We start from the raw sequence: 27,704 nt of genomic DNA on the forward strand, positions 1-27,704 counted from the left end.
GGTATCAGAGTGGTCTGTATGGGGTAGAGGGGTCTGAGGGTATCAGAGTGGTCTGTATGGGACAGGGGGTCTGGGGGTATCAGAGTGGTCTGTATGGGGCAGAGGGGTCTGGGGGTATCAGTGTGGTCTGTATGGGGCAGAGGGGTCTGGGGGTATCAGAGTGGTCTGTATGGGACAGGGGGGTCTGGGGGTATCAGAGTGGTCTGTATGGGACAGGGGGTCTGGGGGTATCAGAGTGGTCTGTATGGGACAGGGGGGTCTGGGGGTATCAGAGTGGTCTGTATGGGACAGGGGGTCTGGGGGTATCAGAGTGGTCTGTATGGGACAGGGGGGTCTGGAGGTATCAGAGTGGTCTGTATGGGACAGGGGGGTCTGGAGGTATCAGAGTGGTCTGTATGGGACAGGGGGGTCTGGAGGTATCAGAGTGGTCTGTATGGGACAGGGGGTCTGGGGGTATCAGAGTGGTCTGTATGGGACAGGGGGATCTGGGGGTATCAGAGTGGTCTGTATGGGACAGGGGGGTCTGGAGGTATCAGAGTGGTCTGTATGGGATAGAGGGGTCTGGGGGTATCAGAGTGGTCTGTATGGGACAGGGGGGTCTGGAGGTATCAGAGTGGTCTGTATGGGGTAGAGGGGTCTGAGGGTATCAGAGTGGTCTGTATGGGACAGGGGGTCTGGGGGTATCAGAGTGGTCTGTATGGGGCAGAGGGGTCTGGGGGTATCAGTGTGGTCTGTATGGGGTAGAGGGGTCTGAGGGTATCAGAGTGGTCTGTATGGGACAGGGGGGTCTGGGGGTATCAGAGTGGTCTGTATGGGACAGGGGGTCTGGGGGTATCAGAGTGGTCTGTATGGGGCAGAGGGGTCTGGGGGTATCAGTGTGGTCTGTATGGGATAGAGGGGTCTGGGGGTATCAGAGTGGTCTGTATGGGACAGGGGGTCTGGGGGTATCAGAGTGGTCTGTATGGGACAGGGGGGTCTGGGGGTATCAGAGTGGTCTGTATGGGACAGGGGGGGCCTGGGGGGTATCAGAGTGGTCTGTATGGGACAGGGGGGTCTGGGGGTATCAGAGTGGTCTGTATGGGACAGGGGGGGCCTGGGGGGTGTAGAGGGTTTAGTATATTGTTCATATTAATAAAAATAAATATTCCATAAGAGACATGATGGAGTCATTGGATGTGTGAGAGTTGTCAGTCCCTTGTGACAGTCGGTTACCACAGCAGTCCGGGTTGTCGCAGGGACTATTAGGGAGAGACTCCGCTCACAGATACCCTTATCGCTTTCTTAAGATTACATCTATGTCAGCTCTGAGGATGAGGAGACTTCCGGAGAGGAGAAGGAGAAGAATAGAGAGATAGACAAAGGTAAGTGACCCTCACCGGCCCAGCCTGGACATAATGTATAGATGGCAATATGGGGGCTGGGAGATGGAGGACGACAATCTACTCACCAAAAGTCCATATGATCCAGGCTACATCTATGTGGAGTCCAGTGAGGATGAGGAGGAGCGGACGCCATGTCCTACTGATGGAAGGTCAAAGAAGAGGCTGAAGATGGAGGAGGAAGAAGATGACATGTCAGGTGTGGCCATGTCAGGGACAACTACCGATAAACATTGTCCCCATTCATGGGAGAAAGCAGTGATATTAATGGTAGAAACAGCGTCCCATAATAGCCACAGGGGCCCTGCAAAGATTGGAGCAGAAGAAGGAGGTCTGGAGAGGGACAAAAGGGCCTGGGGGACATTGAGACTTGGGGTATAAAGTGACTTGGAAAGAGACAGAGGGGCTGGGGGGAGCTTGGAAAGGGGACAGGGACATGAAGAGGACAGAGAGGCATGAAGAGGACAGAGGGGCATGAAGAGGACAGAAGGACATGAAGAGGACAGAGAGGCATGAAGAGGACAGAGGGGCATGAAGAGGACAGAGGGACATGAAGAGGACAGAGAGGCATGAAGAGGACAGAGGGGCATGAAGAGGACAGAGGGACATGAAGAGGACAGAGAGGCATGAAGAGGACAGAGGGGCATGAAGAGGACAGAGGGACATGAAGAGGACAGAGGGTCAAGAAGAGGACAGAGGGGCATGAAGAGGACAGAGGGACATGAAGAGGACAAAGAGGCATGAAGAGGACAGAGAGGCATGAAAAGGACAGAGGGACATGAGGAGGACAGAGGGACATGAAGAGGACAGAGGGGCATGAAGAGGACAGAGGGACATGAAGAGGACAGAGGGACATGAAGAGGACAGAGGGGCATGAAGAGGACAGAGGGACATGAAGAGGACAGAGGGACATGAAGCGGACAGAGGGGCATGAAGAGGACAGAGGGACATGAAGAGGACAGAGGGGCATGAAGAGGACAGAGGGGCATGAAGAGGACAGAGGGGCATGAAGAGGACAGGGGGACATGAAGAGGACAGAGGGGCATGAAGAGGACAGAGGGGCATGAAGAGGACAGAGGGGCATGAAGGGGACAGGGGGACATGAAGAGGACAGAGGGGCCTGGGGGGGAACAGAAGAGTCTGAGAGGACAGAGGGGCCTAGAGGTACAGAAAGGTTTGGGGATATACAGAGGCTTGGACAGAGACAGGGGGCAGTCACAACCACAGCGCCCCCATAAAAGTGACATCAACAGTGCTCGTATACCATTTACAATCTATATTATGACAGGTTACCTTTGTGTGGAGTCTGATGTTGATGATGATGATGATGAAGATGATGAGACGTTTTCTAATAGTGGAGTCTCAGAGAAGAGGAGGAAGATGGAAGAAGATGTATTTGGTGAGCACATAGTATCACATGGTGGCAGTGGGATATGTCACTTATGGCCACACATGGAGGCGGCAGATATATCACTTATGGCCACACTCCTTAAGGAGAGCACCTTTGAAAACGTTTGGAGACTTACAAAGCCATTTTCTCTCCACTGGGGGATTTTGGGGAATATGCAAATCTGTTTTCCAGGATATAATTAGGAGATCAGTGCCTCTGCTTGCTGCCTCTAGGACAGACCCCTTAAACATCCGGCATGACTTCTTAGATACATAATACCATGAAGTGAGATTATTGCCAAACTAGTATTTCTATTCCAAAAGGAACAGACTCCCAGCTGTGTACAACGCTGTTTCTATCTGGTTGGATGTCATCAGCACAGCGTAGGGACACTAGTTTGGCTGGGTGAGAGACTATAGACCAGGGGCAGGGACTAAGAAAACTCCTTAAGGAGACTGCCTTTGCCGGTGTATGGAGACTTACAAGCCATGGAAACAGCGCTGTCCACAGCTGGGAATCTGTTCCTTTTTGGATGGATATACTAGTTTGGCAATAATCCTGCATCGTGGTATTAGACTTTGTGAAAAAGCAATGCCTGATGTTTAAGGGGGTTGTCCGAGAGACGGTGCGAGGAGGCATTGTATACCGAATAACATCCTATTTCCCCTATGGCCACACGTGGTGGCAGCAGATATGTCACTTATGGCTACATGTGGTGGCAGAAGATATGTCACTTATGGATGATGTGATTTATTCCTCTTTCTTGTAGCCGAGTACATTTCTGTGTCTGATGACGATTCGGTCTCCAGGGACAGTGAGACGAGGGTGAGAGATCTCCAGGTCCGAGGTTTGTCATCATCCGATCGTCATATGATCTATGCAGGAGGCTTGTGAGGGGGGATAAGACAGTCCAGCCCAATGGGGGCAGTATTGGGATAATATGATACAAGGTTTCTTATGATGGCAGTCACTTACAATTATTCACGTGTCTTCCTTCTTTATGACGCCATCTCTGTGCTATAACATGGGGACAGATTATATATCATGAGCACAAACGATGGTATAACATGGGCACATGAGTATTGATAGGTGCAGAGCGCTGACCAGAGGGGTCACTTTATCACGGGATCATGTTCATGTTTTTTAGGAAGACTTTTTGATGAAGTGAGGCAGGACGTGAGAAGAATGGAAGGTAAGGAACAGACAAGGATACTGACAGATCTGTGGTCATAGAACGCATGACATCGGGAGCGAGTTGCATACGTTTACATGTATGTCAGATCTGAGCACGGATAATAGTCCTATGTTGGTGGTCTGGGGGTCATCCTCTGTGATAACAGTCCTATCCTGGTGGTCTGGGGGTCATCCTCTGTGGTAATAGTCCTATCCTGGGGGTCATCCTCTGTGATCATAGTCCTATCCTGGGGGTCTGGGGGTCAGAATATTATTCTGACTTCCATCCTCTTGACACTGCTTCTTCTCTTCTTTCTAGATTTTTGCCTGGCCTGTGGAGACCCCAATATCACCTGCCTGCACCCCCTCTTTATTGGGGCGCTGTGCGGCCACTGTACGGTAATTATCACCCCGCGCTGATATGTGTGTTGTATACCCCATGTAATATATGGGCAGGGGGATATCTCCATGTTGTGTATACCCCATGTAATATATGGGCAGGGGGATATCTCCATGTTGTGTATACCCCATGTAATATATGGGCAGGGGGATATCTCCATGTTGTATACCCCATGTAATATATGGGCAGGGAGATATCTCCATGTTGTATACCCCATGTAATATATGGGAAGGGGGATATCTCCATGTTGTATATACCCCATGTAATATATGGGCAGGGGGATATCTCCATGTTGTACCGCGCCCACCCTCACACAGCGCTGTCTGTCCCGGTCTAGACCTGGTTCCTGAGCTGGGGCTATCACATCGATGAGGACGGGCGGCAGAGTTACTGCAGTATCTGCTGCGCCGGGGAGAAGATCCTGATGTGCAGTAACCGGAGCTGCTGGAGGTGAGAGATATACAGAGATACATGGCAGTGACTAGGACAAGGACAGCGCGTTACTACACAGCAGAATGTAAAGCACCAGGGAATTACCACGGTGGTTACTGGACACTGGCATACACACGGGACATGTGGGCGTGGATTCTCAGAAAAAGGGGTGTGGCTCAAAAACACCATAGTGTCAAAAATTCTAGCCAAGCCAAGGAAAATGATATATAAACGTAGATTATACAGTGTAAGGATGCAGCAGGTTTATCATCCGGCGTAAATCACTGTGATAAATCTGGTGTAGTATAACATAAGATTACTAGGGTTGAGCGATCGTGTTCGAAAAAGATCGGATTCTGAACGGCGATCGAGAAAATTTCACGATCGTGATCGGAATTCTGAACACAATCTTTTTAGGTGGGATGGAGATTGGTGATTATTTCCCACAATGCTTTGCTACTGGTCAATCATTGTGGGAAAAGATAACAATGTTAGCCTGCACACTGAGTATACGCTCCGTTCATTCTGAGCGGAGTGAATACTCAGTGTGAAGGCTCCGCTGCGGTTCCATAGGAATGAATGGAAGCAGCCGCCACACAGCCTTAACCCCCTGCGCGCCGGCTGCATCTATTCATTCTAATGGGAGACTAGCTAACATCTCTAGTAGCTACTTAACTGCAGAGATGGCTGGTCCGGTGCCCGGTGTTCTCGTTCTTCTTCGCCTAGCTGCCCCCGTCCTCCAGGTTAGTGTTAAAGAGCTAGGAAGAAGGCGGGGCTTGTGGCTTAGGAGAGTGTGGGCGGGTACAGGGCGGGGAGACGTGACGTCTCCCCTCCCAGTACCCGCCCACACTCTCCTAACCTGGGAGGTGGGGACAACGAGGCGAAGAAGAACACCGGGCACCGGACCAGCCATCTCTGCAGGTAAGTGGACACCAGAGCATTAAAAAAAATCACTACACAGTGTGGATTCTAACCATTAAAGAGTTGACTTGTTAGATTCCATGCTGTATAGTGAATAGGATTGTTTTTAAAATCCGATCTCCGATTAGTAAAAAAATCCCATTGACTTGCATTGGGATCAGAATTGGGATCGAGATCGGGTTCGAATGAAAAATGATCGGAAATCGGATTTCAAAATCGATCCTGAAAAGTCAAGATCGGCTCAACCCCAAAGATTACCTGTCTAGGTTTATACCGTGTAACTAGTAACTCTGGGCCACTGACCACACATGAAGGGGTCGTAACAACATCCCAACAAGACAATCCGACAACTGGACAATCCCTGACACAGTGAGCTGTTTCAGGACTATATGGGAAGCACTATTATTATGTACATAGGAGCGTATTGTTTTCTACAGTAGGTGATGGTCATAGGTGTATTATATGTGATGAATGCTGCACAATGCCAGTCTGCTGCTGCCCAGCCTGGTAAATTGGTGACCCTCATTTCTCCTCTTGGGGTTCTGGGCAGGTCTCCTGCATTGTTGGGTTCAGGACGTTGCTCTCCATAAAGGGTCTAGGACAGGAAGATGTTCTGCAGCTGCCATCTACATGTAGGACAGTAACCCTTTGTATCCCAGGTGTTTCTGTACGGACTGTGTGGACCTGTTGGCGGGGCCGGGGACAGCTCAGGCGGCTGTAGAGGAAAACCCCTGGGCCTGCTACATGTGTAGAGAGGAGAAGGTCCATGACTTACTCCAGAGACGGGAAGACTGGCCCACCCAACTGCAAGACCTGCTGTCCAACAGCCAAGACCTGGACTACGTGAGTGAGTGCGGGCGACCGTGTCGCCAAATATGTAGTAACTAGTAGAATACCCGGCGGCTTCGCTCGCGGAGAATACGTTAGATTGTTGGTTATACTAAAGTAAAACTTTAAATTTTTAATATTTTGGCATTTTACTAATTTGCCGTAACATTGGTGTGAAAAACTTTTTTTTTTCATTTCACCATTTTTATTGATTTTCTATATTCCCTACGTATTATGTAGTATAAACTATTACAGCAATTTTATTTAACTATTTCTTTTATCAAAAATTAAAATGTCTGCGCCTTACACAAACATATAAAACCTTTACACCAGGGGTGCGACTACCGGGGACATTAGGGGACAGCGATAGCCGCTACTGCTGCATTTTTTATTTTTCATAGGCCGTTACTGACCGGAGTTACTGCAGTAACAGGCCCTACTTACTTACTGATCCTGGCAGGGGCCCCAGAAACAATATTATACTCGAGGGTCTGAAACTACACCAAGTATAATGACCGGAGACCCAGGAGAGGTAAGGGAACATAAAAAACTGTGTTACTTACCTCCCGGGCAGGCTTCAGGCCTACTTGTGTGACATCCCTGACTTCACATGACCGGGGACTGCATCCTTAGCATTGCGACCCATGGTCCCCCCGGGTCACATGATGTCCCAGACGTCATTGAAGATGGCCACCATCAGTGGGAGGTAAAGCGAGGCTAGGGATCGGTAAGTAACAGTGTTTTTTTATGTTTGTATCCCTCCTGGGTCTCCGATTATTATACTCTGGGGTCTGAAAAGCCCCCATACTATAATAATTGTTCATGGTTGTCCACAATGGGACATAATACTATGTGGGGGCCATTATGGAGACATAATACTGTGTGCAGGGGCCACTATGGGACATAATACTGTGTGCAGGGGCCACTATGGGGGATAATACTGTGTGCAGGGGCCACTATGGGACATAATACTGTGTGCAGGGGTCACTATGGGGGATAATACTGTGTGCAGGGGCTACTATGGGACATAATACTGTGTGCAGGGGCCACTATAGAGCATCATACTGTGTGCAGGGGTCACTATGGGGGATAATACTGTGTGGAGGGGCCACTATGGGGGATAATACTGTGTGCAGGGGCCACTATAGAGCATCATACTGTGTGCAGGGGTCACTATGGGGGATAATACTGTGTGGAGGGACCACTATGGGGTATAATACTGTGTGCAGGGGCCACTATGGGGGATAATACTGTGTGCAGGGGTCACTATGGGGGATAATACTGTGTGGAGGGGCCACTATGGGGGATAATACTGTGTGGAGGGGCCACTATGGGGGGATAATACTGTGTGCAGGGGCCACTATGGGACATAATACTGTGTGCAGGGGCCACTATGGAGACATAATACTGTGTGCAGGGGCCACTATGGGACATAATACTGTGTTCAGGGGCCACTATGGAGTATAATACTGTGTGCAGGGGCCACTATGGGGTATAATACTGTGTGCAGGGGTCACTATGGGGGATAATACTGTGTGGAGGGGCCATTATGGGGCATAATACTGTGTGCAGGGGCCACTATAGAGCATCATACTGTGTGCAGGGGTCACTATGGGGGATAATACTGTGTGCAGGGGCCACTATGGGACATAATACTGTGTGCAGGAGCCACTATGGGGGATAATACTGTGTGCAGGGGCCACTATGGGGGATAATACTGTGTGCAGGGGCCACTATGGGACATAATACTGTGTGCAGGGGTCACAATGGGACATAATACTGTGTGCAGGGGCCACTATGGGACATAATACTGTGTGCAGGGGCCACTATGGGACATAATACTGTGTGCAGGGGCCACTATGGGACATAATACTGTGTACAGGGGCCACTATGGGACATAATACTGTGTGCAGGGGCCACTATGGGACATAATACTGTGTGCAGGGGCCACTATGGGACATAATACTGTGTGCAGGGGCCACTATGGGACATAATACTGTGTGCAGGGGACACTATGGGACATAATACTGTGTGCAGGGGCCACTATGGGACATAATACTGTGTGCAGGGGCCACTATGGGACATAATACTGTGTGCAGGAGCCACTATGGGGGATAATACTGTGTGCAGGGGCCACTATGGGGCATAATACTGTGTGCAGGGGCCACTATGGGGGATAATACTGTGTGCAGGGGCCACTATGGGACATAATACTGTGTGCAGGGGCCACTATGGGATATAATACTGTGTGCAGGGGCCACTATGGGGTATAATACTGTGTGCAGGGGCCACTATGGGACATAATACTGTGTGCAGGAATGCAGGGGGGGGGGGTGCATGTCAAAAGTTTGCCACAGTACCCCATAATTCCTAGTAATGCCACTGATTTACACCCGATTAACAACATAGTGCACCCCTCCCCCTCCCTCCAGTGTAATTTATAAGTAGTTCATGGACAAAAGAGCAAAATTGGTTTGCAGTTACACAACTATCTATTGTAGGGCTCAGTGATTCGGCTCCTGTATAGTTAGTAATAATGACAATCTTACTATCAGGCAGTTTTCCCATGATCAATATGGCTGCTCAGTAAGGATGCTTGCACACTACAGTAACACTACAGTCTACGGGCCGTGGATTCTACATCTCCATAGACTTCTATGGAGCCTTGAAAATTCACAGCTTTGTGCACAAAGAAGTCTATGGAAAAGCCAAAGTCAGGGCCTGGTGGCCCATGAAAAATACTTTCCTTTCAGCGCTTTCACTTTCACATTTCCCCATTATATGTAGAGGGTCTAAATTTAGCGACCCCAATCTCATGACAGGGGGGGGGGGGTAACGTGCGCAGTACTCTGCTCCTGTGGGTGGAGAGGGTGCGTGCCAAATTTCAGCCAACTGGGCGAGAACTGTGCATTTCTATAGAGCTGACTACTACAGGATTTGAGTTATATATATAGATCGGCGATGTGTCAAATGCAGAATATTACATCATCTTTTCTTAATATACATAATCCAGGACGCCCCAGCGATTTACCCCCCACTGCTGGAACACAGGAGGAAGCCGATCCGAGTGCTCTCCCTATTTGATGGAATTGCTACAGGTGAGCTTAGTCGCACTGTCCCACAGCAGTACAGAGTACTTCAGTATGAAAGCATGCTGAGGGGAGTTCACAAGTCGAAAGTTACATTGTAGAAATAGCTGGACCCTGAGTATTTTATGGAAAAAAGGAAGCAGCAAGTGACCCGTCCTATCATGTAATGAGGTCGATAAGGGCAAAACAGTAAGTGACGGGGCAGCATCAAAATAGAGACGAGTTGGAGAATCTGAAGAATTCATGAAATTAATGATTATAGGGGAAAAAAATCCTCATGTCAAGAAATCTCAGCTGATAATCTCTGTTTCTTGTTATATTTATCTTACACTATATACAGGTTTATTGGTGCTGAAAAAACTGGGCATTGGGGTAGAACGATATATCGCATCAGAGGTGTGTATGAACGCAATGACAGTGGGAAGAGTCCGACACCCGGGAGAGATAGAATATGTAGGGGACGTACAAGACATCACACGCAAACAGGTCAGCCCCTATATACAAGAATATAACTACTATAATACTACCTCCTATGTACAAGAATATAACTACTATAATACTGCTCCTATGTACAAGAATATAACTACTATAATACTACTCCTATGTACAAGAATATAACTACTATAATACTACTCCTATGTACAAGAATATAACTACTGTAATACTGCTCCTATGTACAAGAATATAACTACTATAATACTACCTCCTATGTACAAGAATATAACTACTGTAATACTGCTCCTATGTACAAGAATATAACTACTATAATACTACTCCTATGTACAAGAATATAACTACTATAATACTACTCCTATGTACAATAATATAACTACTATAATACTACCTCCTATGTACAAGAATATAACTGCTATAATACTACTCCTATGTACAAGAATATAACTACTATAATACTACCTCCTATGTACAAGAATATAACTGCTATAATACTACTCCTATGTACAAGAATATAACTACTATAATTCTACTCCTATGTACAAGAATATAACTACTATAATACTACACCTATGTACAAGAATATAACTACTATAATACTACTCCTATGTACAAGAATATAACTACTATAATACTACCTCCTATGTACAAGAATATAACTACTATAATACTACGCCTATGTACAAGAATATAACTACTATAATACTACCTCCTATGTACAAGAATATAACTACTATAATACTACGCCTATGTACAAGAATATAACTACTATAATTCTACTCCTATGTACAAGAATATAACTACTATAATACTACACCTATGTACAAGAATATAACTACTATAATACTACGCCTATGTACAAGAATATAACTACTATAATACTACCTCCTATGTACAAGAATATAACTACTATAATACTACGCCTATGTACAAGAATATATCTACTATAATACTACCTCCTATGTACAAGAATATAACTGCTATAATACTACTCCTATGTACAAGAATATAACTACTATAATACTGCTCCTATGTACAAGAATATAACTACTATAATACTACTCCTATGTACAAGAATATAACTACTATAATACTGCTCCTATATACAAGAATATAACTACTATAATACTGCCCCTATATACAAGAATATAACTACTATAATACTACCTCCTATGTACAAGAATATAACTACTATAATACTACCTCCTATGTACAAGACTATAACTACTATAATACTACTCCTATGTACAAGAATATAACTACTATAATACTACTCCTATGTACAAGAATATAACAACTATAATACTGCTCCTATGTACAAGAATATAACTACTATAATACTGCTCCTATATACAAGAATATAACTACTATAATACTACCTCCTATGTACAAGAATATAACTACTATAATACTACGCCTATGTACAAGAATATAACTACTATAATACTACCTCCTATGTACAAGAATATAACTACTATAATACTACGCCTATGTACAAGAATATATCTACTATAATACTACCTCCTATGTACAAGAATATAACTGCTATAATACTACTCCTATGTACAAGAATACAACTACTATAATACTGCTCCTATGTACAAGAATATAACTACTATAATACTACTCCTATGTACAAGAATATAACTACTATAATACTGCTCCTATATACAAGAATATAACTACTATAATACTACTCCTATGTACAAGAATATAACTACTATAATACTACCTCCTATGTACAAGACTATAACTACTATAATACTACTCCTATGTACAAGAATATAACTACTATAATACTACTCCTATGTACAAGAATATAACAACTATAATACTGCTCCTATGTACAAGAATATAACTACTATAATACTACTCCTATGTACAAGAATATAACAACTATAATACTGCTCCTATGTACAAGAATATAACTACTATAATACTACTCCTATGTACAAGAATATAACAACTATAATACTACCTCCTATGTACAAGAATATAACTACTATAATACTACTCCTATGTACAAGAATATAACTACTATAATACTACTCCTATGTACAAGAATATAACAACTATAATACTGCTCCTATGTACAAGAATATAACTACTATAATACTGCTCCTATATACAAGAATATAACTACTATAATACTGCTCCTATGTACAAGAATATAACTACTATAATACTGCCCCTATGTACAAGAATATAACTGCTATAATACTACTCCTATGTACAAGAATATAACAACTATAATACTGCTCCTATGTACAAGAATATAACTACTATAATACTGCTCCTATGTACAAGAATATAACTACTATAATACTGCTCCTATGTACAAGAATATAACTACTATAATACTGCCCCTATGTACAAGAATATAACTGCTATAATACTACTCCTATGTACAAGAATATAACTACTATAATACTGCTCCTATGTACAAGAATATAACTACTATAATACTACTCCTATGTACAAGAATATAACTACTATAATACTACCTCCTATGTACAAGAATATAACTACTATAATACTACCTCCTATGTACAAGAATATAACTACTATAATACTGCTCCTATGTACAAGAATATAACCACTATAATACTACTCCTATGTAAAAGAATATAACTACTATAATACTACCTCCTATGTACAAGAATATATCTACTATAATACTACCTCCTATGTACAAGAATATAACTGCTATAATACTACTCCTATGTACAAGAATATAACTACTATAATACTGCTCCTATGTACAAGAATATAACTACTATAATACTACTCCTATGTACAAGAATATAACTACTATAATACTACTCCTATGTACAAGAATATAACTACTATAATACTGCTCCTATGTACAAGAATATAACTACTATAATACTACCTCCTATGTAAAAGAATATAACTACTATAATACTACGCCTATGTACAAGAATATATCTACTATAATACTACCTCCTATGTACAAGAATATAACTACTATAATACTACTCCTATGTACAAGAATATAACTACTATAATACTGCTCCTATGTACAAGAATATAACTACTATAATACTACCTCCTATGTAAAAGAATATAACTACTATAATACTACGCCTATGTACAAGAATATAACTACTATAATACTCCCTCCTATGTACAAGAATATAACTACTATAATACTACTCTTATGTACAAGAATATAACTACTATAATACTACCTCCTATATACAAGAATATAACTACTATAATACTACTCCTATGTACAAGAATATAACTACTATAATACTACTCCTATGTAGAAGAATATAACTACTATAATACTACTCCTATGTAGAAGAATATAACTACTATAATACTACTCCTATGTACAAGAATATAACTACTATAATACTACTCCTATGTACAAGAATATAACTACTATAATACTACCTCCTATGTACAAGAATATAACTACTATAATACTACTCCTATGTACAAGAATATAACTACTATAATACTACTCCTATGTACAAGAATATAACTACTATAATACTACCTCCTATGTACAAGAATATAACTACTATGATACTAGTCCTATGTACAAGAATATAACTACTATAATACTGCTCCTATGTACAAGAATATAACTACTATAATACTACTCCTATGTACAAGAATATAACTACTATAATACTACCTCCTATGTACAAGAATATAACTACTATAATACTACCTCCTATGTACAAGAATATAACTACTATAATACTACCTCCTATGTACAAGAATATAACTACTATAATACTGCTCCTATGTACAAGAATATAACTACTATAATACTACCTCCTATGTACAAGAATATAACTACTATAATACTACTCCTATGTACAAGAATATAACTACTATAATACTACTCCTATGTACAAGAATATAACTACTGTAATACTGCTCCTATGTACAAGAATATAACTACTATAATACTACCTCCTATGTACAAGAATATAACTACTGTAATACTGCTCCTATGTACAAGAATATAACTACTATAATACTACTCCTATGTACAAGAATATAACTACTATAATACTACTCCTATGTACAATAATATAACTACTATAATACTACCTCCTATGTACAAGAATATAACTGCTATAATACTACTCCTATGTACAAGAATATAACTACTATAATACTACCTCCTATGTACAAGAATATAACTGCTATAATACTACTCCTATGTACAAGAATATAACTACTATAATTCTACTCCTATGTACAAGAATATAACTACTATAATACTACACCTATGTACAAGAATATAACTACTATAATACTACGCCTATGTACAAGAATATAACTACTATAATACTACCTCCTATGTACAAGAATATAACTACTATAATACTACGCCTATGTACAAGAATATAACTACTATAATTCTACTCCTATGTACAAGAATATAACTACTATAATACTACACCTATGTACAAGAATATAACTACTATAATACTACGCCTATGTACAAGAATATAACTACTATAATACTACCTCCTATGTACAAGAATATAACTACTATAATACTACGCCTATGTACAAGAATATATCTACTATAATACTACCTCCTATGTACAAGAATATAACTGCTATAATACTACTCCTATGTACAAGAATATAACTACTATAATACTGCTCCTATGTACAAGAATATAACTACTATAATACTACTCCTATGTACAAGAATATAACTACTATAATACTGCTCCTATATACAAGAATATAACTACTATAATACTGCCCCTATATACAAGAATATAACTACTATAATACTACCTCCTATGTACAAGAATATAACTACTATAATACTACCTCCTATGTACAAGACTATAACTACTATAATACTACTCCTATGTACAAGAATATAACTACTATAATACTACTCCTATGTACAAGAATATAACAACTATAATACTGCTCCTATGTACAAGAATATAACTACTATAATACTGCTCCTATATACAAGAATATAACTACTATAATACTACCTCCTATGTACAAGAATATAACTACTATAATACTACGCCTATGTACAAGAATATAACTACTATAATACTACCTCCTATGTACAAGAATATAACTACTATAATACTACGCCTATGTACAAGAATATATCTACTATAATACTACCTCCTATGTACAAGAATATAACTGCTATAATACTACTCCTATGTACAAGAATACAACTACTATAATACTGCTCCTATGTACAAGAATATAACTACTATAATACTACTCCTATGTACAAGAATATAACTACTATAATACTGCTCCTATATACAAGAATATAACTACTATAATACTACTCCTATGTACAAGAATATAACTACTATAATACTACCTCCTATGTACAAGACTATAACTACTATAATACTACTCCTATGTACAAGAATATAACTACTATAATACTACTCCTATGTACAAGAATATAACAACTATAATACTGCTCCTATGTACAAGAATATAACTACTATAATACTACTCCTATGTACAAGAATATAACAACTATAATACTGCTCCTATGTACAAGAATATAACTACTATAATACTACTCCTATGTACAAGAATATAACAACTATAATACTACCTCCTATGTACAAGAATATAACTACTATAATACTACTCCTATGTACAAGAATATAACTACTATAATACTACTCCTATGTACAAGAATATAACAACTATAATACTGCTCCTATGTACAAGAATATAACTACTATAATACTGCTCCTATATACAAGAATATAACTACTATAATACTGCTCCTATGTACAAGAATATAACTACTATAATACTGCCCCTATGTACAAGAATATAACTGCTATAATACTACTCCTATGTACAAGAATATAACAACTATAATACTGCTCCTATGTACAAGAATATAACTACTATAATACTGCTCCTATGTACAAGAATATAACTACTATAATACTGCTCCTATGTACAAGAATATAACTACTATAATACTGCCCCTATGTACAAGAATATAACTGCTATAATACTACTCCTATGTACAAGAATATAACTACTATAATACTGCTCCTATGTACAAGAATATAACTACTATAATACTACTCCTATGTACAAGAATATAACTACTATAATACTACCTCCTATGTACAAGAATATAACTACTATAATACTACCTCCTATGTACAAGAATATAACTACTATAATACTGCTCCTATGTACAAGAATATAACCACTATAATACTACTCCTATGTAAAAGAATATAACTACTATAATACTACCTCCTATGTACAAGAATATATCTACTATAATACTACCTCCTATGTACAAGAATATAACTGCTATAATACTACTCCTATGTACAAGAATATAACTACTATAATACTGCTCCTATGTACAAGAATATAACTACTATAATACTACTCCTATGTACAAGAATATAACTACTATAATACTACTCCTATGTACAAGAATATAACTACTATAATACTGCTCCTATGTACAAGAATATAACTACTATAATACTACTCCTATGTACAAGAATATAACTACTATAATACTACTCCTATGTACAAGAATATAACTACTATGATACTAGTCCTATGTACAAGAATATAACTACTATAATACTACTCCTATGTACAAGAATATAACTACTATAATACTACTCCTATGTACAAGAATATAACTACTATAATACTACTCCTATGTACAAGAATATAACTACTATAATACTACCTCCTATGTACAAGAATATAACTACTATGATACTAGTCCTATGTACAAGAATATAATTACTATAATACTAGTCCTATGTACAAGAATATAACTACTATATTCATCCTCACGTTCTTTCTGTCTCACATAATACCTCTTTACCTTTACAATGACTTTCTGCAGATAGAGGACTGGGGGCCTATAGATTTACTACTTGGCGGTAGTCCGTGCAATGACCTGTCTGTGGTTAACCCCTGGCGAAAAGGACTATGGGGTATGTTAATCCATTTTCATAATCTGTAAAGCTATGTGACTAATATGTCAGGGCAGGAATCTAGAAGATATGTGATGTTCTGGAGTTCACGAGATGTAAACATGCAGGTCTTCTCCACCAGGGGGCACCGGTCCACTGTTTTTTGATTTTCCGCGCGTGCTGCACATAGCAAAGCCTCAACCCGGGGAAAAGCGGCCATTTTTCTGGATGTTCGAAAATGTGGTGGCTATGGAGAAAATATTCCAGAAGACAATTTCCCACCATCTAGAGGTGAGCAGGAGACATGTGGGCCTCGGCTAAAGAATTTCTTGGTGTTTTTGATAATTTTTTGGCGGCGTGAAATACAAAAATACACATTTTGACTGCAGCTCTGGAGGCGTTTGGAGTATAAGGTATGATATAGATCGTGGTCAGCACATTATACAGCAAGGTAATGCTTAGTCGTCACATGACCAAATAAATCTGACATGTGGTGTCATGGGGTCGGTCATTTTACTTAAAAATACACAATATATGTTCTGTAAACACAAAAATATTCACACGGTTTATGTACAAATTCAATTGTGTGCACAAAAAGCTCATTTTTCACTACAGAATCCATTTTTTGTCACAAAAATGTATTTTGTCCCACAGAATTGTATTTTGTCAGACACAGTTTAATTTTGTGACTTAATGGAGGAAAGTTATTAAGTCTTACGTCCTAACTCCATACCTCACAACTGTCCCAGATTCCGCAGGACATTCACGTTTTCGGTGTCCTGTCCCGCGGTCCCGGTTGGCAGGAGGTATGTCCCGGCTTCAACTCATCGGCGTCCAGAGGACCCTGATGAGTTGAATACATAGGTGATTAAAGCAGGAGCTGTCACTGCTCAGCTCCTGCTTTACCAATGCGCTCCGGCTTCTGCATGTGTAGGTGTGATGTGATGACGTCACCTCGCACCTACAACTATGTGAGTGACCATGGAGAGCCTGGCGGGGGAGAATTGGAAGGTGAGTATCAGTGTTTTTTTGTGATAAACATTGTGGGGAACATAATGAAGGGGGCCCATGAAATTGGGGGCAGATGAAGGGGGACGGGACAGCATGACACTGGGGCATATGTGGGGGGGGGACATGAAACTGGGGCAAGGATGGGGGAAATGAAACTGGGGGCAGATGAAGGGAGACGGGACAGCATGACACTGGGGCATATGTGGGGGGGCGGCATGAAACTGGGGACAGGGATGAGGGGACATGAAACTGGGGCAGATGAAGGGAGACGGGATGGCATGACACTGGGGCATATGTGGGGGGCGGCATGAAACTGGGGACAGTGATAGGGGGACATGAAACTGGGGGCAGAGATGGGGGGACATTAAACTGGGGACAGAGATGGAGAGGGGGCATGAAACTGGGGACAGAGATGGAGGGGGGACATGAAACTGGGGGGCACATGAAGGGAGACAGGACAGCATGACACTGGGGCATATGTGGGGGAGGGATGGCATGAAACTGGGGCAGGGATGGGGGGACATGAAACTGGGGGCAGATGAAGGGAGACGGGACGGCATAACACTGGGGCATATGTGGGGGGGGGGGCGGCATGAAACTGGGGACAGGGATGGGGGGACATGAAACTGAGGGCAGAGATGGGGGGACATTAAACTGGGGACAGAGATGGAGGGGGGCCATGAAACTGGGGACAGAGATGGAGGGGGGACATGAAACTGGGGGCAGAGATGGAGGGGGCCATGAAACTGGACAGATGAAGGGGTTATATGAAATTGGGGGAGAGATGGAGGGGTGACTGTAGGAGGATTATACTGTGTGGGAGCACATGAAAAATGAATGGGAATGGGCGGAGTCAGCTTAAAAGTGGGCGGAGCTAAATTTGCCGCAGCATTTTGTCCCTCTTTCTACTCTTCATAAGTTGGGAGGTATGCCTAACTCGTCTTCACAAAATGAATTGTTACAAAATAATATTCTGTGTGTCAAAATAACATTGTGTGTCCGAAAAAAAAACATTCTAAAAACAGAAAGTCAGAAAGTAACGTTCTGTGGCGACAAATCGTCTGGTTGGTTCCTGATCACAACATGAATAATCTGCACCCGAGTGTCTGTTATTTTGTGGGTACAAGATGTATTTTGTGATTCTGTGGTCAAAATAAAAATTCTGTGTCCTGAAAACAATTCTGTGTTACAAATAAGTTGTGGGACAAAAAACAATTCTGTTTGAGAAAATCAGTTTTTTTGTGACACAGTTTGTATTGTATATGACGAAATGTATTCAACTATAGGCTCAGGGACACAAAAGAAATCTGTACCCGCAGACTATCCGGCCTCGCAACATGACTGGGAAGATCAAGTTGATTCTGTGATCACAAACCGCAATTTTGTGGTGACAACATGAATTCTGTGGACGAATGTTACCCGGGGTAATTTAGGGTCAGTTATTGAGATTTTCTTCTTTCAGACAAAACCCGTAAAGATTGACGCCAGCGTAGTGTCTCCGGCTCATCGACCCAGATACTTCTGGGGTAACCTCCCCTGCATGAACAGGTTGGTGACCCTGAGGTATAGAACAAACCGCACCCGCTGAGGTGCAGCCATATCCTTCCTATATACAGGTGCCCAGTATTGTGCCCGGTATTCTACGTGGCCTGACCAGTCACATGTACAGTGGCAATAACAATATCCTTGTTGTATTTATTCCCCTCTTAATGCAGCCTGTGCTTGTATTGGCTTTGGCAGCAGCTGCCTGGCACTGGTTGCTAAAATTAAGTTTACTGTCCACCAATACCCCCGGGTCTTTTTCACCATATTGCAGTATTTTTCAGCAGTATTGCAGTATCAAAATTGCATTTGGGACTGGAAAATCACTCTAACTTGAAAAGGGCCCCTTCAGTAATAACCCCTGTGATACCCCACTGGTAACTGTCACCCTGTCAATTGTGACCCATGTGATATCACACTGGTGACTGCTAGCACTCCAATACTAATTGTTGTGGTACCCCACTGGTTACGGTGACCCCCCCTCCAATACTGATCCCTGTTGTATTGAACTGGTGATTGTAACCCCCCCAAAAAAAACAAAAACAAAAAAAACTGATTCCTGAGGTACACCACTGGTGACTGTGATCCCTTCAATACTGACCCCTGTGAGACCCCAATGGTGACTGTGAACCCTCCAAAATGTATCCCCCAAGGTACCCCACTGAGGTCTGTAACCCCTTCAATACTCCCCCCTGTTGTATTAAACTGGTGTCTGTGACCCCTTCAATACTGAACCCTTTGAGACCACATTACCAGCTGTGACCCTTCCAATACTGACCCCTGTGGAGCCCTACTGGTGACTTTTCCGATCTCCAATACAGACCCCTGTTAGATCATACTGGTGACTGTGACCCCTCCAATACTGACTCCTCCGGTACCCCACTGGGACTGTGACCCCTCCAATACTGACTCCTCCGGTACCCCACTGGTGACTGTGACCCCTCCAATACTGACTCCTCCGGTACCCCACTGGTCACTGTGACCCCTCCAATACTGACTCCTCCGGTACCCCACTGGTGACTGTGACTTCTCCCATACTGACTCCTCTGGTACCCCACTGGTGACTGTGACCCCTCCAATACTGACTCCTCCAGTACCCCACTGGTGACTGTGACCCCTCCAATACTGGATCCTCTGGTACCCCACTGGTGACTGTGACCCCTCCAATACTGACTCCTCCGGTACCCCACTGGTGACTGTGACCCCTCCAATACTGACTCCTCCGGTACCCCACTGGTGACTGTGACCCCTCCAATACTGACTCCTCCGGTACCCCACTGGTGACTGTGACTTCTCCCATACTGACTCCTCTGGTACCCCACTGGTGACTGTGACCCCTCCAATACTGACTCCTCCGGTACCCCACTGGTGACTGTGACTTCTCCCATACTGACTCCTCTGGTACCCCACTGGTGACTGTGACCCCTCCAATACTGACTCCTCCGGTACCCCACTGGTGACTGTGACCCCTCCAATACTGACTCCTCCGGTACCCCACTGGTGACTGTGACTTCTCCCATACTGACTCCTCTGGTACCCCACTGGTGACTGTGACCCCTCCAATACTGACTCCTCCGGTACCCCACTGGTGACTGTGACCCCTCCAATACTGACTCCTCCGGTACCCCACTGGTGACTGTGACCCCTCCAATACTGACTCCTCCGGTACACCACTGGTGACTGTGACTTCTCCCATACTGACTCCTCTGGTACCCCACTGGTGACTGTGACCCCTCCAATACTGACTCCTCCAGTACCCCACTGGTGACTGTGACCCCTCCAAAACTGGATCCTCTGGTACCCCACTGGTGACTGTGACCCCTCCAATACTGACCCCTTTGGTACCCCACTGGTGACTGTGACCCCTCCAAAACTGGATCCTCTGGTACCCTACTGGTGACTGTGACCCCTACAATACTGACCCCTTTGGTACCCCACTGGTGACTGTGACCCCTCCAATACTGACTCCTCTGGTACCCCACTGGTGACTGTGACCCCTCCAATACTGACTCCTCCAGTACCCCACTGGTGACTGTGACCCCTCCAATTCTGACCCCTTTGGTACCCCACTGGTGACTGTGACCCCTCCAATACTGACTCCTCCAGTACCCCACTGGTGATTGTGACCCCTCCAATTCTGACCCCTTTGGTACCCCACTGGTGACTGTGACCCCTCCAATACTGATTCCTCCAGTACCCCACTGGTGACTGTGACCCCTTCAATTCTAACCCCTTTGGTACCCCACTGGTGACTGTGACCCCTTCAATTCTAATCCCTTTGGTACCCCACTGGTGACTGTGACCCCTCCAATACTGACTCCTCTGGTACCCCACTGGTGACTGTGACCCCTCCAATACTGACCCCTTTGGCACCCCACTGATACAAGCTGAGGCTCTCCATACACTAGTTACTGATGTCTGTCCTGAGCACCTCACAGCTCCCGGATCTATTTTGGGCAGTGCTGGATGTTGGTGACATTTATAGTCCCGGGTGTTGTGACAGCGCTGAGGAGATGTCGTAAGATCCTTGTATTTGGCTGCAGCGACTTCCATGACATTCCATTCTGAGTAGGGTTTGACATCCAAAAATAAAGGTAATGTTATGATACTGATGTAAGATACCTGTTCACATTACAATTAGGTGGTTGACGTGTGGGATACCAGCGAGTACTAGAAGTTTCTCTGTGTGTAGTCGGAAGCCTTACACTCTGGCTGAAGATATTTGGGGCACCATTGTCTGTGCCTATGTCTTGTAGACAATAAGCAGCAGTTAGTGCAGGACCCCTGCCCTAGATGTGGTGGGGGGCATCTGTATGTACATCTGATATGGGGGGTGGGGGGGACATCTGTATGTACATCTGATATGGGGGCGCTATCCTGACCACACAACAAATCCCAATATTTCAGGGTAAAACTTGATTATTCCGACTCTTCAAGGCCATTTAGTGGGGGCAGTTATAGCTGCCAGCTGCCATCTGTTATATAGTATCAGCTCTCTTTATTGAAGGACACTTTTGATAAGTAAGTAGCAAAAATTGACTGCTCATTTGCAGCATTGTCATAAATTGAGACTTGTAAAACCTCTAATACTGATCTCTAGGGAATCCGACTGATGACTGTGACCCCTCCAATACTGATTCTTATAGAACCCCACAGGTGAATATAATCTCTCCAATACTGACCCCTGTGGTATCCTACTGGTGACTGTGACCCCCTCTACCAATATTGACCCCCGTGGTACCCCACTAGTGATGGTGACCCCTTCCAGTACTGATCCCTGCGGCACCCCACTGGTGATGAAGACCTTCCAATACTAATCCCTGTAGTACCCTACTGGTGACTGTAAACCCTCTAATACTGACCCCTGTGGTATCCTACTGGTGACTGTGACCCCCTAAACCAATACTGACCCCTGTGGTATCCTACTGGTGACTGTGACCCCCTAAACTAATATTGACCCCCGTGGTAATCCACTAGTGATGGTGACTCCCTCCAATACTAATCCCTGTGGTACCCCATTGGTGACTGTAATCCCTCTAATACTGACCCTTGTGATACCCCATTTGTGAATGTCAAGCTTCCAATACTGACCCTGTGGTACCCCACTGATAAGTGAGACCCCCTCCAATACTGACCTTTGTGGTACCCTGCTGGTGACAGTAACCCCCTCTAATACTGATCCTTGTACTCCACTGGTGACAGTAACCCTCTCTAATACTGACCCCACTGGTGACTGTGACCCATCCAATACTGACCCCTTTGGTACCCCACTGGTGACTGTGACCCATCCAATACTGACCCCTTTGGTACCCCACTGAAACAACCTGAGAATCTCCAGACACTAGGTACTGATGTCTGCCCTGAGCACCTCACACCGTCCTGATCTATTTTGGGCAGTGCTGGTTGTTGGTGCCATTTATATTCCTCGGTGTTATGACAGCGCTGAGGAGATGTGTTGTAAGACAAACAACCAAACAGCGGAACAGACAATGGAGCATTTTGTTTGGCTGCAGCGGATTCATTGGAATGAGGACAATGTTTGTTATCCAAAAATAAAAGTTAATGTAATGATACTGATGTAAGGTGAAGAGAGACGTATTCACATTATAATTAAGTGATTGACGTGTGGGATAACCGCGAGTGCTAGAAGTTTCTCTGTGTATAGGCGGAAGCTTTACACTCTGGCTGACCGTGTAATATATACAGCACCATTGTTGTGCCTATGTCTTGTACACAATAAGCAGCTGTTAGTGTAGGTCCCACGATATAGGTGTATTTTTCCTCTAGCCCCCACTGGTTCCTGAATTTATCCTCTAGCCCCTCACTAGTTCCTGAATTTTTCCTCTAGCCCCCACTGGTTCCTGAATTTTTCCTCTAGCCCCGACGAGTTCCTGAATTTATCTTCTAGCCCCCACTGGTTCCTTAATTTATCCTCTAGCCCCCACTGGTTCCTGAATTTTTCCTCTAGGCCCCACTGGTTCCTGAATTCATCCTCGAGCCCCCACTGGTTCCTGAATTTTTCCTCTAGCCCCCACTGGTTCCTGAATTCATCCTCTAGCCCCCACTAGTTCTTGAATTTATCCTCTAGCCCCCACTGGTTCCTTAATTTATCCTCTAGCCCCCACTGGTTCCTGAATTTTTCCTCAAGCGCCCACTGATTCCTGAATTCATCCTCGAGCCCCCACTGGTTCCTGAATTTTTCCTCTAGCCTCAACGAGTTCCTGAATTCATCCTCTAGCCCCCACTGGTTCCTGAATTCATCCTCTAGCCCCCACTAGTTCCTTAATTTAATCTCTAGCCCCCACTGGTTCCTTAATTTATCCTCTAGCCCCCACTGATTCCTGAATTTTTCCTCTAGCCCCCACTGATTCCTGAATTCATCCTCTAGCCCCCACTGGTTCCTGAGTCTTTCCTCTAGCCTCGATGAGTTCCTGAATTTGTCCTCTAGCCCCCACTGGTTCCTGAATTTATCCTCTAGCCCCTCACTAATTCCTGAATTTTTCCTCTAGCCCCCACTGGTTCCTGAATTTTTCCTCTAGCCCCGACGAGTTCCTGAATTTATCTTCTAGCCCTCACTGGTTCCTGAATTTATCCTCTAGCCCCCACTAGTTTCTGAATTTTTCCTCTAGCCCCCACTGGTTCCTAAATTTATCCTCTAGCCCCTCACTAGTTCCTGAATTTTTCCTCTAGCCCCCACTGGTTCCTGAATTTTTCCTCTAGCCCCGACGAGTTCCTGAATTTATCTTCTAGCCCCCACTGGTTCCTGAATTTATCCTCTAGCCCCCACTAGTTTCTGAATTTTTCCTCTAGCCCCCACTGGATCCCGAGCAATAAGTACAGTTAGTTTCATCTCCTGTCTGCACATACAGTAGAAAAGGAGGTGAAATTATAATAACGCCCCCTACTGTTAGTGGTGTGAACTTTTGCCTTAAGATTACCACAAGTCCAATCTTTAGCAGCATTAGGACTCCCCAATGAGAGAGGGTTTGGAGTTGGGTTTGTCTTAGTTCCACAGTACTGACCTCATTGCTGTATGTTGTCCTAGACCTCTGGTTTTTACATCGAATGAAAATACAACCCTACAGGACTGCCTGGAACCTGGAAGGATTGCAAAGGTGAGGAGGGATATGAGGGATATGAAGCTGAAGGATAGGACAGAAGCTTCTACCATCACTAAGTCAGTACTGAGAAGATTGCGAGTAGGGATCAGTGATACCAGTCACCTAGATCACCCAGTCTGGTGGAACAAATCCTACTCGAAAACTCATGACTTCTTGATCCTTACTACTAAAAATATGAATTCGATCTTCAAGGAGGATTCTTTGCAGTTAGAGCAGTTTTGATGAAGAGTATTCTGTTCATATATGCAGATTTGATATCACGGGCACATAGGCTGCAGTGAGGGGATGCGTTGTTTCTGGAGAGTAGGGATCAGTGTTTCCTGAGGGAAGGATTCCCTTTTCTTGAGTGCTCATGACTAGAGATGGGTGAACCTCCTAAGAGTTCTGTTTCCGGATCAGGGGTCTCGATCACTGATTCGTTTCAGGTCAACCAAAGTCGGATAGAGCTGGAAGTGAGATTATTATACTATGGGGTTTCTTCAGACACGAGTATAATAGCTGGAGGCCCAGGGCAGGTGACAAAATAAAAAAAAAATTAGCACTCCCCTTCCGTTACCTCTTTTGGGCCTTCTCATGGCGTCCAGTGCGCTCTATCGATCTTCTCCGTGATGTCATGCATCCAGGGTTACCTCTTAGGCCTGTGATTGGTCCATAGAAGTCAAGTGGGCATGCCAAGCGTCAAGATGTCATGATACTTGGCATGTCCATGATCCACTCACAGGCCACAGCTGTGACCCCGGTCACCAAAAGACCACCAGACACTGCGAGGAGGCCCAAAATTGATAAGGAAAGGTGAGTATGAATGTTTTTTATTCTTTGTGACCTCCCCGGAGTATAATAATTTACCACAATGCATGTCGAGCATTTTAGTTCATCCAAGACAAATTCCAAATTGTTCAGTTTTTTAAAAAAACCTGAACAATTTGGAAAATTGGGGTTTGTAAATAAATCGGTTCGCCCATCTCTGTTCATGACCCTAAGAAAAAATCCGTACAAATATAAATTAGATTTCGATCTTCTAGGAGGATTCTTTAAAGTTCAAGCAGTTATGAACATTCCTCCTTCTCGAATGCTCAAGACTAAGGTTGATTGGAATTGGGAAACATCGGATCCCGATCAGCGATCGAGCAAATTTCAAGATCGCGATCGGCTGGAGAATCAGATTTTAAAAACGATCCTGAAATCTCAAGACCAGCTCAACCCTACTCACAATTTCATGATCCTAAAAAAGATGCTTAACATTACAAATTCCATCTGAGTTTTGTGTTGGATTCTTCACAGTTAGGGCAGTAGTAATGGACAACGTCCTGTGCGGATTTATCAGATATCACAGGTACATTGGGCGCAGTGCCAGAATACATGTATACAATTGTATAGGGATAATGATGTTCCTTGGTTAACGTCTCCAACAGTTCAAGAAAATCCGCACCATTACAACTCAACGCCATTCGCTTCTTCAGGGAAAATCCAGTGAATTTCCGGTGAATATGGACGGCGAGGATGACATCTTGTGGTGCACGGAGATGGAGAGGTAATGCTGGAGCCTGGCACGGGTCTTACAAAGGAGCATTAATAGGTTCACTACACCCATTGGGACTCCCAAAGTGTTTTTGTTTAGAATAATCCCTTTAATGGTGGGACATGTCAATTGGACAAATAAGTCTTCGATGAAGATCACACCACATAAAAGATAAGTAGTCTTGATGGCCCCTGTTTGTGGAGAGAAGTGGTTGTACGTATACAGTAAGTAAAGGATCCTAGGATCTTGGTGATATTAAGCAAACCCCTTTAATCCTCTGGAGGTCAAAAATTTATATTGTTCACCAAGGACTCACATGACTATAAATAATAAACTTTCATTCATCTGCATGTGACGGTCCTACCCGACCTCCTCGAGCCCCACCACCACCACCACCACGCTATTGACCGCTCTTCTCCCCGTAGGGTCTTTGGATTCCCGCCACACTATACGGACGTCTCAGCAATGAGTTCCAGCTCCCGCCACAAACTCCTGGGTCGGTCTTGGAGTGTCCCGGTCATCCAACATCTGTTAGCTCCACTTAAAGAATACTTTAGTAGTATCTGAAGTCGTAGGACCAACCCAAGACCGGGAACCAAAAGGATGCGGTCCCAAGCGGGGAAAATCTGCTGCTGTAAATTTTTAATGTTGATATTTATCTTTTCTGATCTTTTTATCGTGTTTTATGATATTGTATAATCTTTATATAGATAGACGTTGTATGTTGTGAAGAAGTTGTATATTGTATGTGCGTGTCAAGTAGCTGAAGTTGTCCATTGTATGGTGAGACAGTAAGGGTAATAAATCTGATAATCCAGCACCGGCCGGGCTTGTCTGCGATGTTGGCGAAGTGTTTAGACCTCTTATGCATTATGCTATATACTGTATGTATACTGTATCTATATAAGATGTCAGCACCAACAAAGCCCATGGCCGAAGCCCACGTTCCAATACATTGAAGACCCATCCACCCAGCAG

General features: G+C 43.2%; 1 protein-coding gene across 1 annotated transcript; it reads left to right on the forward strand.

Annotated features, from left to right (window-relative positions):
- The first annotated feature begins 1,424 nt into the window (after positions 1 to 1,424).
- LOC142198672 (DNA (cytosine-5)-methyltransferase 3A-like) lies at positions 1,425 to 27,475 on the forward strand. Its single transcript, XM_075269701.1, has 15 exons — positions 1,425 to 1,578; positions 2,668 to 2,778; positions 3,539 to 3,616; positions 3,917 to 3,961; positions 4,262 to 4,341; positions 4,680 to 4,792; positions 6,355 to 6,538; positions 9,537 to 9,621; positions 9,953 to 10,098; positions 16,964 to 17,054; positions 17,176 to 17,324; positions 19,507 to 19,592; positions 25,132 to 25,201; positions 26,620 to 26,738; positions 27,152 to 27,475. Exons 1-15 carry the CDS (start codon positions 1,425 to 1,427, stop codon positions 27,291 to 27,293), a joined length of 1,653 nt encoding a protein of 550 aa, XP_075125802.1. The 3' UTR covers positions 27,294 to 27,475.
- Positions 27,476 to 27,704: the final 229 nt, after the last annotated feature.

The sequence above is a fragment of the Leptodactylus fuscus genome, chromosome 3, assembly GCF_031893055.1.
Source record: "Leptodactylus fuscus isolate aLepFus1 chromosome 3, aLepFus1.hap2, whole genome shotgun sequence".
In the NCBI taxonomy this organism is placed as follows: domain Eukaryota; kingdom Metazoa; phylum Chordata; class Amphibia; order Anura; family Leptodactylidae; genus Leptodactylus; species Leptodactylus fuscus.